General features: G+C 44.3%; 1 protein-coding gene across 4 annotated transcripts in view; it reads left to right on the top strand.

Annotated features, from left to right (window-relative positions):
* The window catches only part of HHAT (hedgehog acyltransferase), a 275981-nt gene that overhangs the window by 66775 nt on the left and 191672 nt on the right, over nt 1-17534 (top strand). For all 4 annotated transcript variants that reach the window (XM_081824856.1, XM_081824859.1, XM_081824858.1 and 1 more), the window contains 3 exons: nt 1843-2037; nt 4578-4793; nt 12808-12979. In XM_081824856.1, coding sequence (XP_081680982.1) covers nt 1843-2037; nt 4578-4793; nt 12808-12979 — 583 coding nt within the window. The remainder of the gene's footprint in view (nt 1-1842; nt 2038-4577; nt 4794-12807; nt 12980-17534) is intronic.

The following is a 17534-nucleotide window of genomic DNA, read 5'->3' as shown; positions in this document are numbered from 1 at the left end:
TCTCAAATAAATAAATAAAATCTTTAAAAAAAAAATTCTTCATATCAGTGAGGTCATATGATACATGTCTTTCTCTGATTGACTTACTTCGCTCAGCATAATACCCTCCAGTTCCATCCACGTCGTTGCAAATGGCAAGATTTCATTCCTTTTGATGGCTGCATAATATTCCATTGTATACATATACCACATCTTCTTTATCCATTCATCTGTCGATGGACATCTTGACTCGCTCCACAGTTTGGCTATTGTGGACATTGCTGCTATAAACATCAGGTGCATGTACCCCTTCGGATCCCTACATTTGTATCTTTGGGGTAAATACCCAGTAGTGCAATTGCTGGATCGTATGGCAGCTCTATTTTCAACTTTTTGAGGAACCTCCATACTGTTTTCCAGAGTGGTTGCACCAACTTGCATTCCCACCAACAGTGTAGGAGGGTTCCCCTTTCTCCGCATCCCTGCCAACATCTGTCGTTTCCTGACTTGTTAATTTTAGCCATTCTTAGTGATGTGAGGTGTTATCTCATGAGGTTTTGATTTGGATTTCCCTGATGCCGAGCGATGTTGAGCACTTTTTCATGTGTCTGTTGGCCATTTGGATGTCTTCTTTGGAAAAATGTCTGTTCATATCTTCTGCCCATTTCTTGATTGGATTCTTTGTTCTTTGGGTGTTGAGTTTGATAAGTTCTTTATAGATTTTGGATACTAGCCCTTTATCTGATATGTCATTTGCAAATATTTTCTCCCATTCTGTCGGTTGTCTTTTGGTTTTGTTGACTGTTTCTTTTGCTGTGCAAAAGCTTTTTATCTTGATACTGTTTTAAGCATTTTCTGTGCATTAACAATCCTCACAGGGAGTGCATGAAATAGATACTGTTATCCTAATTTTACATATGAAAAAACTGAGGCAAGGAGGGGTTAAGTCACTTGCCTGGGGCCACACAGCTAGTTAATGGGGACACCAGCATTTATTTTAGGCAGTTGGACTTCAAAGCTTGAGTAATTAAACCACTATAATATGTTGCCTCTCAAACAATGTTAAAACATTATTGTGGTTTTTAAGTAAAGATGTACCATCCAGATACGACCAAGAATATATCGTAAAAGCAAAGATATGTTTATTTATTTAGTTGTTCAATGTCAATAATTATAAAACTTGATAATTGGAGAGAATAATATTCTGATTCTCCTAAAATGGGAATGAATGTGTCCATTGGATTGATTATGCAAAGGTCTCGATATTGTATAAAGCAGGTAAAATACGCCTTTTCTGTGACATTCGTTTGACTGTTGGTAAACAGTATGCTAGTAATGTACTGAGATATTTTCATTTAAATCTCTGGTTTGGACTTTAGAAAGCTGTTTGTGGTTTGAATGGCCCAGTTGTCTCAAGGAGACTCCTGAGAAATGTGCACCAATACTTTCTTTTACCTTCACTTCTGCAGGATAGTGTACGTAGGGGCCATTGTTCCAGATTAGTAGTTTTTCTCAACTGTTTTCTGGCTTCCATAGGGTCTGCTGAAAAGTCAGCTAAATATCTTGTTGGGGGGGGTGTATCCAGTGGTCTGGGTGGCTTTGGCTGAAGGCAGAAAAGTGGCTCCTTGCTTCTGGGTGGATCTGATGGAGTTCTGGGGTTAATGGGGAAGGTCCCTCTGAATGCTGTTTGTCTGTGTTGCACTAAATCCCCAGGGCGGTGAGAATAGTTTGGTTAATGGATCACTAAGCATTCTGCTCTTATATGTAGAACCTTAAGCAAATACCCATGAGCTCACTCTTTTCTCTTTTCCTCCCTGCCCCCTCCGTCTTTCTCTCTCTCCCTGGATCCCTCCCTGTCTGCAGCACAGACCCTGGATCCTGGGGGCTTATGGAATATGGGCCTCCTGGTGTGTGCTGGGGGCCCATGGCACCGCCATTATTTTTCTCCACACCCTCATCTCCTTCTGTGTAGCCCAGTTCCAGTCGCTGGTCCTCACATGGCTCTGTTCTCTCCTCCTGCTCTCCACACTGAGGCTGCAAGATGTGGAGGAAGTTAAGGTAAGTGTCGCTGTTTTACTCTTGGGAAGGAGAAGCCTGTCTTTGGCAGTGCTTCCATTGGGTAGATGGCTTATGTTTCAGCCAAGAGTCAATTGAAGAACCATGGTGGGGGTCCCCCTAGTGGTCATGTGGGGTTGATACATGTGAATCCTGGTGTGTTGCATTCTGCAGTCTTGCCTTTTGGATCTATGTCTTAGCTCTCTAAGGTTGCCCAGGGTTGACCTTGTACCTCTTTTCACAGTTTGGTAGGCATGGGTGATGCCAGATGTTGCAGAAACAGAGGGCAAGGAACAATGGGAAAAGAAAGCAATAGTCTTCTGTACATTTAATAAAAAATCATCTGTAGAGTGCTCTACAATTTATAGGAAAATTTCACATTCCTTATCTCATCCAATGCCCATGATAGCCCCTGAGACAGATAAGGCAGGTGTTTTCCTTGCCCAGAAAATCTTAGGAAGTTTTGATATTCTTTCTTTAGTCATCGTGGGACTGACATTCCTGTGGTATCTTTATTTTTGTTCACTTGTTCCTTCACTCATTCATTGATTCAAGTGACAGTGCTTGGCAAGGTTGTGGAAAAGAACATGAAGGGAAAGATGAGTCAGTGGATGACCTGGTTCCCCTGCTCTTCTAGTAACTGTCTTTCCTACTCTTGAGACCGGAGGCGGTCATTTAACCCGAGTCTCAATTTCATCATTTCGAAAATGGAAGTAATAGGTGCTCTGACTTCCTCATGGAGTTGTTCTGAGCCTCCTTTAAGATGATATCTGTTAAGTGATTTTGTAAAAATTGTAGCCTTTTGAAAATTCACTTATTTTTTCTGTTACACTATCTTAATTTTCTTCACTCTCACCAACAGATTGGGGCTAATAACACTAAGCACATATGTTAAAATCCGGACTTAAGGAAGTGGGGGAACAGCTCCATCTTCCCACAGTGATTAACCAGGTGATCACTTAAATACATGTGCTTGAAAATAGATCTGCAATACAAATAAAAAGGAATTCATACCTAACTTTTTGGGGACCTGGCAAATGTGTGAAACAGACTCCAGTGGTAATTATCATTTGTTTGGGGATAGTTAGTATCAGTTATGGATGTTGGTGGTGAATAAGCATTCCATTTTTTATGTGCAGACTAGAGATTGGAAAAATACTGCCCAACGGGAACAGATGACCAGAAACTAGTTGCTTTTGGTTTTCATGCTTTTGCACAAGTATTTCTCTCAGTCTTTCTTGGTGGCTGCTGAAGTCCCGGGCATGGAATAGAAATTCTTAAAAAAAACAAAAACAAAACAAAACAAAAAAACCAGAAACTCTTTGGTGCTCAGTTTTTCTGTGGAAAGCCCTAAAAGTACCCCCATGCATCACATTCACTGTTCCTTCCTTTGTCCCAATTTTCTATCTTGATTTCCCATAAATTGTTCTTCTCCTTAAAAAAGCAATACATATGTGTTATGGACAATATAGAAGAATAAAGATTATAGAATGACCCATAATTTTACCCCCCCTTGTACTGTTAAGATTTTTAGTACATGTGTGTTATTTCTTTTTTCATGTTGCATTGTATTTGTATACTTCCATACCTATTTCCTGTACAGAATTCAGATACATCGAGGGCAGGGACTATTTTTCTTGACTGTGTTTCTAAAGCTTCTTTGGCAAATAGTCCTCAACTACCGTGGAGCCAAATGAATAACAGAAGAGCAAAAGGAACAATACGTTGAAGTCAGGAGTCTTGTGTGACATTTATTTATTTTTTTTTAAAGATTTATTTATTTATTTATTAGAGAGAGAGAGCATGAGATGGGGGAAGGTCAGAGGGAAAAGCAGACTCCCCGCCGAGCAGGGAGCCCGATGTGGGACTCGATCCTGGGACTCCAGGATCATGACCTGAGCCGAAGGCAGTCGCTCAACCAACTGAGCCACCCAGGCGCCCCCCGTGTGACATTTATAAGCCTCTCTTTTGCCTTCCGAATTGTTGGGGGAACTATCAGAGTACCCACTGGTGTATTCCTGGAAGCCATATATATATATATTTTAAAGACTTTATTTATTTGACAGAGACACAGCGAGAGAGGGAACACAAGAAGGGGGAGTGGGAGAGGGAGAAGCAGGCTTCCCGCCGAGCAGGGAGCCCGATGTGGGGCTTGATCCCAGGACCCTGGGACTATGACCTGAGCCGAAGGCAGATGCTTAACGACTGAGCCACCCAGGCGCCCCCTGGAAGCCATATTTTTAAGTGCACACCAAAAAGTGCACATCCATGTCTGGATGAATCTGAGAGATGCACTGGCAGGAGAACTTTCATTATAGCGCATCAGGCCTCATGCTTCGTGGATGGGTGGTGTTAGAGACACTCCACCACCCACTGCTCATTAACCACTTGTTTGATCACCAGGGAGACTTACCCGCTGCTCCTTGGTTCTCAGTTCCCTTTATGGGACAGCCACTCTACCTGCGGAAGCAGTCTCCTTCCCAGGGTCCTGGATGGTGTTCTCCTTGACGCTCAAGGGCTGTTCTCTTTTTGGGACTTTGCAGAGAGGCTGGTACCAGACAGAAAACGAGTACTACTTGCTGCAGTTCACGCTGACTGTGCGCTGCCTATCCTACACCAGCTTCAGCCTGGAGTTCTGCTGGCAGGAGATGCCCACCGGGAGCAGCTTCTACTCCTTTCCCTGGCTGGTGGCCTATGTCTTCTATTACCCTGTCTTCCACAATGGGCCCATCCTCAGCTTCCCGGAGTTCATCGCAAAGGTAGAGCCCACTGGGGACTGGACTGGTATTCTGTAGATTAAACTGGCCGTGGCCATCCACGAGACTCCTGAGGCTTTGCATTCAGGGGTTCCCACAGATTGAAAACACGTGATTGTTGTAACTTCTTGCATCAGAAATGAAATACTTAGGGGGAATAAGTATTTGAAATGAAGGTCGACCTGTCTCTTGTGCCTGTTGGCTCAAGGAACCGCGCCCCCCCCTCCCCCGCCCCCACCGACTCCTTGGTGGGCTCTGGAAACCAGGATGAGTAACTGGGCACAGCAAGGAACTTAGGGATGGGTATCCACTGCCGAGAGTCCCAGGGAAAGAAAAAATTGGATTGTGATGGTATTACTTGGAAAAGTAGAAAGGGAAACTGTCTAAGCTATTGGTTGGCAAATACCATGTTGTCTTTTATTGTCACAAACTGCTTATGAAATAACTCTGTCATCACCTGAGAATTGTTCAGGGTGACCTAGATGAGACAACAGAGCAGAGTTGGAGAGAGTTGGATGGTAGTGGTGTGTTTCGGGGTCCAAGTGCCTGTTTCTGCCCTGGACCCGGCTTCCCTTCAGCCTTGTCTGAAGCTCCTGTCAAGCTGCCTTCGTCATTCCCACCTCCCTTCCCCTCCTACTTAGGATTTTTGCTCTCATCCCACAGCCAGCCTCACGGAACATGTTTGGGAAGTCCGTCAAGTTTTAGTCATCGATAATACCTAAAACCTGTGTTTCTCGAGGGACAGTTCTACCGCCTACCACCAAAATACAACAGTCTCGGTGGAGGTGGGGAATAACAACACCTCTGCACACACAGCACACAGCACACGCCCGTGCACAGCACCCACATACACACACACGCTCCTGGAATGAGTTCAAAGTGCAGCGCCAGGAGCAGTGCTGCATATTTTCAAAGGGAATATGGAAGGTGCCCCCTGGAAAAGTAGCAGGGTTCTTAGAAATCCCATATTCTGTCTTAAAAATCCCACACAGTTATCCATTGTTCTCAAAAGTGTATTTCATTATACATGTTTATATTGTGTATTTATCTATACATTATGTGAATGTGTATACACATACACTTGTATATTTCATTATACACATAACAACAACGTGCAGTTTTAAAATTGCCAATTAAATTATTTAACTTTTTTTTCCTCCATAAATCTTCAAGTGAAATTGATATTCTGGGCAGATATGTGTTTAGCATATGGTTTCTCATACCTCAGTTTAGGTTACATGGGACCATTCTTCTGTCCTGAGCAATTTGAAGTTCATGTTTGAAAATTATGTGTAAGATTATTGTGTAGAAGACAGGTGGTTAGTGATGGCAGCTGATTTCTAACTCAGCGGTTCTCAAAGTGTGGTCTTTGGACCAGCAACAGAAGGATCAACTGGGAACTTGTTAGAAACGCAAATTCTTGGGCCCCACCTCAGATCTGATTCAGACACTTTGGGGTGGGGCCCAGCAATGTGATTTAATAGGCCTTCCAGGTGATTCTGCTGCCTGCTAGAGGTTGATAACTACTGTCCTGAGTTCTTTGGCAGTTCTTTGGGGGCTGGAGGCTGGGGATGACCAGGCTTCTTCCTGTAGGGACTCAGGTATGGAGACTCTGGTTGCATCTCTGTCTTACCCCTCTCTTTTTCACTCCTTTCAAAATGGGAGCACTTGCTAAAAGCAGAGAACTCAGAAGGCAAATTGGGACCTTTCTCTGTGGTCTGGGAAGATTCATAGGAAAGTCAGTCTAGAAAAGGCAAAATGTCTAGTAAGCTGCTGTGCAGATAAAGGCAGCCATGAGGTTTCTGCAGTTACAGAAAGTCTTATGGGGCACTGACCCCCTTTGAGAAAAATGGGTCTTAAAGGGGAGCAGTTAGCTAGGAAGCTAAGCCAGGACTGAAAGAATTTCTTCAGGGAGGCCACGAAGGAAGAGGTTGCTAGGAGAGGGAAGAAAGCCAACTGGAAGAACTTATAAGCAATGTTTGCTCTGAACGAGTGTGTGAGTGAATGAATAAATATAACATGAAATGGTAATCCTGAAATTCATGGTTCTTAGGTTGTCTGGTCAATGAGAACCAGAGAATGAGGCTCTGCCACCAGGGGGCAGCAGAGCCCCACTGTGGAAACCAACCAGAAGGGCAGACTCTGGTTGATAAAATGACGGTATTAAGGTTACCTTGGGGAGAATGTTATCTTTCACCCAATTTTTTTTAGTATGTAAATTGCATACACAAGATGAGGGAAGCATAGAAGAGGTGTGAAGTAAGGCATGTGAAATTTGCACACTGATCATGAGCAGGTAAAAATTTGCCTGTTAAAAGGCCACAGTGCCTTAACTTGAAGGCCATCTGAGATGGCATTTGGAGTTTCAGGAACATGTGCCCCGTTTATTTTTCTCCTGTGGTCTGTGGAACTCAGATACTGAGCTAGGGGTGATGCCAGAGGACGGGGTGGCAGGTTTAATCAGCAGAGACACTTACACATGAGGCTTATTTATTCACTTAGCTTGGAGCCTGGGGCCACCACATCTTACTCTGAGCAGGTTGAATTGTGCAGTGGGGTCTGGTGTGGGAGAGGACTCTGGTGAGCAGAGTGTGGTAGGACCAGGGGGCTTTTCCTTACTGAGGGCTATGCTCCTACCCCCAGTGGATGAGCCAGTGCTCAAACAGTTAGCTTGCATGGTGGCTAAGAGCGCAGACCCTGGAGCCCAACCCTATTGTCATTGTCACAGGGTTTGAATTCCTGCTTCGCTCTGGCTTGAGAGCATTTGGTGAATTACTTACCTTATTTGTGACTCCTGTTCCCTTATCAGTGAAATGGGAAGGATAATAGTACCTCCCTCTTAGGACTGTTGTAAGGATTAACTGATTTCGTATAGGTAACATGGCTTCACATGTAAATGCTGTGAAGCGTTAACATTACAGTTGTTGTTGTTTGCCGGAAGCAGGTGGCAATTCCGGGGGAAGTTGTTGGAGGAGGTCGTGGAGAGGCTGTGACTGCTGGTTGACCCACAAGCTGAGCCCAGGCAATCGGAGGCTCCTCACACCTTCCCCTGTCCTTAGAATGTGCATTCCGCCTGCCATTCCTCACCACGAGCTATTTCAAGGGCACAGCCTTGAGAGAGTAAAGTGTCATTGAGACCCTCTGGACTGAATATGTGACCGGACCCGGTTAAGGCCTCTACGTAAACTTTTAAGACTTGGTAGGCGGGGGTGGAGATCTTGAAGCCACTCGAGACCAGCCTTGTATGTAAGTTCCTCTGCTCATCACACCTGCCACCTACCAATCTGGAGTGTTCTGCCTCTTTGTTCTCTCCCTGCCCTTCACGCAGAGGGGCCTGTTTCGGATTTTACCCCAGGAAGCTCCCGAGGTTGGGAACTAAGATAGGTTTAGGCCAGAACCAAGACCCGGGGTGTCCCGTCACATAGGTGGGCACAGAAGCAGGGGATCCTGGGCGGTGGCCATTCTTGGCCTCAGAAGGGACCAGTGTGTTGATTCTGTCTCTTCAGGAGAGAGACACAGGTGGTTGCTGCAGGTGCCAGGGTGGGCAAGAGCTGGGCAGGCAGACAGTGTTCCAGCTGTGCCAATCTGGGTTTGGGGCGGGCTCTGGCTCTAGAGACCACCTGGAATAATACAGACCGTAATACGTAACTCCAACCGAGCACCTGCTCCGAGCCAGACTTGACATGTGCTAACTCCTTCATCCTCACAGCCACTGGAGAAGAGAGATACTCTTGTTACCACCACTTTACAGATGGTAACAACACAGAGGCAAAGAGAGGCTCATCGAATGCACATCAGGGTGGAGGGAATACAGATGTGGGGCTGGCTGCCCAGTTGGAGTTAGAGATGCAGTGTGGCCTGGTGGACATCTGGGCCTGGAGGCTCAAGCTGGCTGGAGCAGGTCCCAGGCCTGCAGCAGCTGCACCAGCTGGGTGCCACTCGCTGTCGTGGCAGAGCTGGGGCGATTCCCCCCGGCCGTGGTCTGGATGCCTGGGGGGAGGGGGGTGCTAGTACAGAAGGCTTTGTTGGGAGTAGGTAGGATCTGTGACCATGGGTTGCAGAGATGCTCCTCCACCACAAAGGATAAGACTCCTGGCTACAGTGCCCTTGACCCACGTGTAGAGGTGGGAGCAGAGTCGGCACAGTCGAACCCTGGCTCCAGGGAAGCCTTTTGTTTGGTGCTCTTAAACATCCGTATGATTAGTGTGTGGAGGGAAAGAACCTTTCATCTTTGAGAACTGTCATCTTTAATCATCCGACTATCTTTGAAAGGCTTCGATATTCCTTTTTATGCAATTTGCATGAAATGAGGTTTTGAAATATAATGTGTTTTAAAATGCACTTTGCAGATGAGTTAATGTGTATCTTTTAGTGGAGCCTTAACTAAAAATTCCCCTTGATGGCAGTTTCCAATGGTCTGAAGGTTGGCACTCCCCGAGGCTTGAGATATCTCAAATGAAATGCTTGCATGCAGACAAGAGAACAACCCTGCTCATTAGGTGAGCTGTGTATGGCATATCTTTTATTCCTGCTGGATCGACAAGGGACAAATGCTGAATTTTTTAAATAAAAGCGAGTCAACTAGATTGAAGGTATAAATGGACTGTAATCATATGACTCTAAAGAAAGATGAATAACCATTTTTTTAAGTACAAGCAAATAGAATTAAAAAAAACTGGATTGTTTTCCTTCTCCTGTATTCACTTGTATGATTAAGGAAGACAATTCTGTTACTCTGAATGAGGTGGCATCCAGCATCAAAAAGAGGGCATTGCAGAGAAAAGTCCAGTGCTTCTGGTCCAGTGGTGACACATAATTATACGTTATTAAACCGGGTACAGAAGTTTTGCCCTGGGGAGAGTAGATAAGCCATTATTGGGGAGCCAATCAGCCACAAAAGGCACCTCATGTTTCTCCTTAATTACAGATTTTTGTGTCATTTTAGACTGCACATTGTTTGGGGAAACGAAGGCAGGCCTCTGAACTGAACTTGAATGGCAGTTGCCCGGAGCTAAGAGGTGATTGGGTAGACATGTTTTCCTGATTGCCTGGTGGGGCTCCCCTCCCACCCAGCTGCTTTTCTGCTCCCAGGACTGGGGCTGCATCCCCAGGGATGCTCTGCGGCCTCAGGTACAGGTCTGGTCTTCAGGAGACCAGAGCTTGGGGTGGGCTTACGCTCAGGGGTCTACAGGCCACGTGCAGAGTTGCTTATTTAGCAACTGGAGACATTCTGTTGTATGAAGATTGTGTTCTGTCCACACTGCTTGTGAGACCATTATCACATTCAGCTGGGGACTTGCTTCCCTCCAAGAGTGTGGCACCAAGAAAGGCCCACCTGTGGTCTGGAATGGTTTGGGTGCCTCTTCATGTCTCAGCTTAGCTGACGGCCTTGGTGTGAACTCCTCCGGTCTCCACAGGCCAATGGACACTATGTTCATAATTGTTCCCTCATATGCTGATGGCATTGAGGTCAGAGTGAATTTGCTTTAGAGAGCTGGAAAAGAATGAACAAAGAGGACCTCAGTATACAGGTAAGAAAATCAACCACTGAGGTGGGAAGTTGAGAAATAAAGATGGGTCCATTGTAGGAGAGCGAGCAGAATATTTACCCGTAGAGGATGCAGGGCTGCCCAGGAGAGATCCTGAAGCTAGATATTTTTTAGAAGTGTGAAGAAGTAGAAGACCTTGCCTCATCCATAGAGAGGACCCAGCTCTTCACAATATCGTGAAGTTCCATTACTTTCCCCTTATTATAAAAATAACCAATGGTCAAAAGCAATCTAAAAATCTTACCAAAAAGAATACAATCACTGTTGCCATTTTGGTGTGTATCTTTCCAGTCTTTCATTATTTATACACATTGAAAAAAGTAGTTTTCATGGCTGCATAATATTGACGTGCACTCATGCATTTGACCAACCTCCCACAGCTGGACATTTGGGTTATTTCCTTTTCTTCTCAATTCAGTAACAGACGTGAATGATTGGGCAGGTAGGCATCTCTGCACTGAGGCTTTACCCATCCATTGGCCTACAGATCCACTGCTGTAGATTCTGTACGGTCTCGAAGAGCATGCACACTTCAGGTATGCATTCAAATGAAAACCACCCTCAGTTTATGCCTGGAAAGGGATGTGCATTGGGTCAAGTAGTTCAGCTGCGATTGCAGTTGGCTGTGATCTGTGTGGGTCTGCAAAGCCCTGATATGCCCAGTCTTCCTTCCGGGAAAACCCTTCCCAGGTGACCTGGTGGATCCCTCCCCGCAGTGACTGTTGCTTCTAACAAGGCAGGTTGGTATGGCTGGGCAAAATACCTTCCTAAGGCCGACTGCGGAAAGTGAATGGAGAAAGGAAATTCCTGTTAGTTTAATCAATTTACATGAAAAAATACTAAGCCAACGAGCTTTCCTTGGTGTAGCTACCCACGCAGATGGCAAAAGGGAGCAAAGCCCTTTGTGCAGGTTATCGTGATGCCGCTGAGCCAGCCAGAATTTCTGAAGCTGGCGTCTTGCACGGAGAGGACAGTTTGAGAAAGTGGTAGAATGTATGGTCAAAATGGAATAAAAGTAACTCCCCTGGCATGCAGATCTCCCTTCCTCTCTGAGAGTAGTGCCTATCGCTCCTGGCTGCAGCAGGACCCCCTGTGCCTTTGACGTTCAAGGCCGTGGAAGCCCAAGAGGCCCTAGGAATGGGCCCTTCCTCTTCGGGTAGTGTCTGGAGCCCAGACCGTCAAAAGCTAAATCAAGTCCGTTTCTTCTGCCAGCGAATGTTTGCGGATTCAACGTCGTCATTTATGCATTAGCTTCACCTCTGCATTACAAGGCGGGCTTCGGTCTAATAAAATCTTGTCAGAGTGGGACCCAGAACACTCTCGTGCTCTCTCCTGTGTTTGTGTGTTTGTCTAGTGGTGTACAGATGAAATTGAATTCACACACATTTTATAATGTGCTTATGCATTTCAGCATCTATGTGTTTTAAACTATTTTGCATCCCTAAACAGCGGGCAATGAGGCAAGACCCAGAATCCAGCTACTGTGATCAAATTGGCTCTGTGCTGTCCATACATGTTGAGTGAACTCTCAGTAGTCTGTCTGTGTCCATGAATAATCCAAACGTCCTTCTCTCACCTTTGGTGTTTGGTTCTGACCTGTGTCCTAATTCTGCCCTGTAGCTGGTAGCCTGGGATGCCATGAGGGAAGAATGTGAAGAAGGCGCAGTAGGAGACATGTAACCTACCAGATACTAACTACCAATTAGCCAGTGCTTTTTATATGCTGGGTGCTGTGCTTAGTACTTCATATATGTTATCATATTTAGTCATGACCATTTTTTTTCTCCACTTTACGTATGAGGGAACCTCAGAAATATTAAGTAACCTGCTCAGGATCACACAGCTGTGTGGTTTGTGCTAGGATCTGATCCCGATTCTGACTGCAAAGTCCGTGTTCCTAACTGTCACACCGCAGTGTCTGCTGAGCAGGAGACTTGTCCCCACATACTGTCTCTGTTTGTGTTTATTCTGCCTTGTTTCAAAAACAACTTCAGGTAAGATGACACACCCACATCGAATTTTTCCCTTATCCTCAGGCTCTCTCATTCTCCCTTTCTCTTACCAGTTCTCTGCCCCTTCCTGACTTGGCCCTACTTTTACCAGCCTTCCATGTGGGTGGGTGATGGATGAAGACAGGCAGGGTGACACCTGAGTCCAAAGAGACCCCAAAGTCCTGAGGGAGAATACATCAGGCACTGCCCTCCACCCCGGCTGTTTGCAGGGCTGTTGCTGGGGTGAAGGGATGCAGAACCCATCTTGGTTCTTGGCACGAGGCTAGCTCGTTGACCCCACCCGAGCTCGGGCGTGACTTTTTCACCTGAGAATAATGAATAACTAACCCAACCCTCTTTGGGTAGATAGAGTAATAACGTTTGTGAGAAGTTTACTAGCAATACTGTATAGGGGGCTCTTTGGAAGATTTAAAAAACGAAGGCACAATCTAATGGCTTCTTTTGTTTCTACTTTAGATGCAGCGGCAAGAGGACTGCTCGCTGAAGTCCAACCTTTCCGCCTTTGCCGTGGGGCTGGGTCGCCTCCTCTGCTATTGGTGGCTGGCCGAGCTGATGGTTCACCTCATGTACATGCACGCTATCTACGGCAGTGCCTCCCTCCTGAGGGCTGTCTCTTGTTGGACCTTAGGTAATTTGTGGCAATTACTGTCAATAGAACAAGCATCAGGAGGTAGCTTCAGACTGAGGCTGGACTGGGGCAGACAGGGTGTAGTTGCCTTGAGCAAACCCCCCCTTTGGTTTTTGATTTTTTTCCAACCTTGTTCCTGTGGTGGCCGAGATGATGCATGTGTGAGGTGGATGGTGGCTGTGAGGGCCAGGCTTTGTGGTCTGGGAAGTGAGGATGTAGGAATCCCTTTTCATAATGGAATCCTACTGAGCTTAGCAGGGCCTGCATCTTTATGGTATGGCCAGCACTACGCTTGACAGGAGAGGGCAAGAGACGTGGGCAGGGGGGCAGCCTTTGAAGCCCAAGACTGAGTTGTTCTGTGGTATTCTTTGTGGTTCTTGTATATGATAATAAGGAGACGAATACGAGCTTTAGAGTGGGACAGACATGGGTTTGACTCTCAGCTCCACCAACCCCTGGCGGATGGCCTTTGGCAGCTTACTCAACCTCTCTGCATCTTCGTCCTGTGAGATGAGCAGACTTGCTTCTGCAGGGTTGTCTTGAGGATTAAATGGAAGCATGCAGGTGAAGGGCTTGGTTCATACTGTCTGGGAGAGAGAATAAATGGTGTGTGCCTGTGTAAGTCCCTCTGTTGCCCCACTCCCTTTCTGGTCTGCGCATTTCTTTATATCTGCAAGTAGGTGGGATGGAAGTCCTCTCCTAAGCAGGACACAGTCTCCAGTATAGGACTTGTCTGTGGAGAAACCACTGCTCTTTATTTCTCTGGCCAAAACAGCAGAGAGCATGCCCCTTTCTGAACAAAAATCTCCTCGTTTCCTTGTTTGCTCTCCTTTTAAGAACTCCTGTGGTAGCTGAATTCAGCCTGTGGTCTGACCTCCAGCCTGTAACTCCAATGGGAAATGTGTGATCTTCCGGCCAGATTAAGCTGTTCCCTATGGAGGGCAAGAGTACAAGCCTGACTCCTTATCTGTTTGGTGATTTATAGATTTTTTAAAAAGTCTTGGTTATCCTTGGTACCACACATGCTTAATCAGAATGTTTTCAAGGAAGATACCTTTTAGGATTGGAAAAATACTGAGTTGTTTTAATTACAGGCTCTTTTTTTCCCAAACAAGTCTTTTTTATAGTTGGGGGGTAACTAAGACAAGGTTTTAATGATATGTTTAGACAAACAGAATAGGAGGAAATGATGACATGCTAAATCAGATCCCAGTTGTACTGCATCCAAATTAAGAGACTATCAGTTTGAGTGATTTTAACTATGAATAACAGAAAGCACCACTTAAAATGGAGTTCAAACAATACGGAAAAGCTGTTATCTTCTAAGGTCAGCACGAGGGGGAGTAAATCCAGTGACTCAGAAAAGTCATCAATGATCCATTTGGGGATATGTCATTCAGCTTAAGAATTAACCAGAATCCTAGAAGCCCTTTGTTTATATGGGCAACCCATCACCTTCTGTCACCCTCTCCTGAGTTTTGGTTTTGTCATTCCCATTTTTTTAACTTAAAAAAAAAATAGACTTTATTTTTAGAGCAGTTCTGGGTTTACAGAGGAATGGAGAGGAAAGTGCAGAGATTTCCCACATGCTCCCTGACCCTCACACATGCATAGCCACCCCCACTAGCAACATCCCCACGAGGGCGGTGCGTTTGTCGTAACTGATGAACCTACGTCAACCCATCATTGTCACCTGAAGTCCATCATTTGCATTAGGATTTCCTCTTGGTGTTTGTTGTACAGTGGGTAGGTTTTGACAGATGTACAATGACATGTATCCACCACTATAATCTCGCAGAGTAGTTTCATAGCCCTGAAATTCCTCAGTGTTCTCTCTGTTTATCCCTCCCTCTTCTCTCACCCCTGGCAACCAGTGATCTTTTTACCATCTCCATAGTTTTGCCTTTCCCAGAATGTCATGTAATTGGAATCTTGCAATATGTAACTTTTCCAAATAGACCTCTTTCACTTAATACTATTATGCAATTAATGTTTCTCCAAGTCTTTTCATGGCTTAATAGCTCATTTATTTTTAGTGCTGAATAATACATTGTCTAGAATGTACCACAGTTTGCCCACTGAAAGACATCTTAGTTGCTTCTAGGTTTTACAATTATGAATAAAGATGCTACAAACATCTGTGTGCAGGTTTTTGTGTGGATATGAGTTTTAAACTCCTTTGAATAGATATCAAAGAGTGCAAGTGCTGGATTGGATGGTAAGAGTATGTTTGTTTTTGTAAGAAACTGCCCCACAGTTTTCCAAAGTGGCTGTATCATTTTGCTTTCCCACCGGTAATGAAGGAGTTCCTATTGCTCCACATTCTTGTCAGCATTTGGTGTTGTCACTGTGTTGGATTTTGGCTACTCTAATAGGTATGGAGTAGTATCTCATTGTTGTTGTAATTTGCAGTTCTCCAGTGACATTCAATGTGGAGCATCTTTTCATATGCTTATTTGCCATCGATATATCTTTTCATGGTGTCTGTTCAGGTCTTTTGCCCATTTTTAAGTTGGATTTTTCATTTTTTTATTATTGAGTTTTAATGGTTCTTTGTGTATTTTAGATAACAGGACTTTATCAGATGTATCTTTTGCAAATATTTTCTCCTAGTCTGTGGCTTATCTTCTCATTCTATTGACAGTGTCTTTCACAGAACAAAAGTTAAAAAATTGATAAGCAAGTCCAGCTTATCACTTCCTTCCGTCATGGATTACGCCCTTGGTGTTACATCTAAAAAGTCATTGCCACATCCAGGGTCATCTAGATTTTCTCCTATGTTGTCTTCCAGGAGTTTTATAGTGTTGCACTTTACAGTTAGATCTATACTCCATTTTCAGTTAACTTTTGTGAAGGATGAAAAGTCTGTGTCTAGATTCATTTTTTTTTTTTTTTTTGGCATGTGGATGTCCAGTTGTTCCAGCACCATTTATTGAGGCTATCTTTGCTCACATTGTATTGCCTTCACTCCTTTGTCAAAGATTGATCGACTCTATTGATGGAGGTCTATTTCTGGGCACTCTACTCTCTTCTATTGATCTTTTTGTTTATTCTTTCACAGTGTCACCCTGTCTTGATTACTGTAGCTTTATAGTAATTCTTTAAGTCAGAGAGTGTCAGTCCTCTGACTTTACTTTTCTCCTTCAAAATTGTGTTCATTATTCTGGGTCTTTTACCTCTCCATATAAACTTTAGAATCAGTTTATTGATATCCACAAAATAACTTGCTAGGATTTTGATTTGGGTTGCATTGAATCTATAGATCAATTAGGGAAGAACTTATAACTTGACAATATTGAATCTCTGAGCATGGGATACCTCTCCATTTAATTAGTTCTTCTTTGTTTCAACAGAGTTTTATAGTTTTTTTTAATATATAGCTTGTACATATTTTTTAGATTATACCTAAATACTCATTTTTTTGGTGCTAATGCATATAGTATTGTTTTTGATTTCAGAAGTTTTTTTTTTTAAGACTTTTTATTTATTCATTTGAGAGAGAGGGAGCATGAGCAAGGGGGGAGGGCCAGAGGGAGAGGGAGAAGCAGACTCCTCACGGAGCAGAGAGCCCGACGTGGGGCTCGATCCCAGGACCATGGGATCATGACCTGAGCTGAAGGCAGACACTTAACCGACGGAGCCACCGAGGCGCCCCTGTTTTTAATTTCAAATTCCACGTGTTCACTGCTGGTATATATGAAAGTGATTGACTTTGGTATTTTAACCTTGTATCCTGCAACCTTGCTGCTATTGCTTATTAGTTCCAGGAGGTTTTGTTGTTGTCATTGTTGACTTTGGAATTTTCTGGACAAAAAATCATGTCATCTGCAAATAAAAATTTCCTCCTTCCTGAAGTGTATACCTTTTGTTTCATTTTCTTCTCTTATTGTATTAGCTAGGACTTCCAGTATGATATTGAAAAGGAGTGATCAGAGAGGACATGCTTGCCTTTTTCCTTTTTTTTTTCACTTATTTATTTATTTTTATTATGTTAGTCACCATACAGTACATCATTAGTTTTTGATGTAGTGTTCCATGATTCATTATTTGCACATAATACCCAGTGCTCCATGCAATACGCGCCCTCCTTAATACCCATCACTGGGCTAACCCATTCCCCCCAGCCCCCAATCCCCTCTAAAACCCTCAGTTTGTTTCCCGGAGTCCTTAGTCTCTCATGATTTGTCTCCCCCTCCAATTTCCCCCCCTTCATTTTTCCCTTCCTTTTCCTAATGTCCTCCATGCTATTCCTTATGTTCCACAAATAAGTGAAACCATATGATAATTGACTTTCTCTGCTTGACTTATTTCACTTAGCATAATCTCCTCCAGTCCCATCCGTGTTGATGTAAAAGTTGGGTATTCATCCTTTCTGATGGCTGAGTAGTATTCCATTGTATATATGGACCACATCTTCTTTATCCATTCATCTGTTGAAGGGCATCTCGGCTCTTCCCACAGTTTGGCTATTGCGGACATTGCTGCTATGAACATTGGGGTGCATATGGCCCTTCTTTTCACTACATCTGTGTCTTTGGGGTAAATACCCAGGAGT

The sequence above is a fragment of the Leptonychotes weddellii genome, chromosome 6 (assembly GCF_054177405.1).
Source record: "Leptonychotes weddellii isolate Sample4059 chromosome 6, ASM5417740v2, whole genome shotgun sequence".
Lineage (NCBI taxonomy): Eukaryota > Metazoa > Chordata > Mammalia > Carnivora > Phocidae > Leptonychotes > Leptonychotes weddellii.
This window is presented reverse-complemented; position numbering and strand designations above follow the sequence as displayed.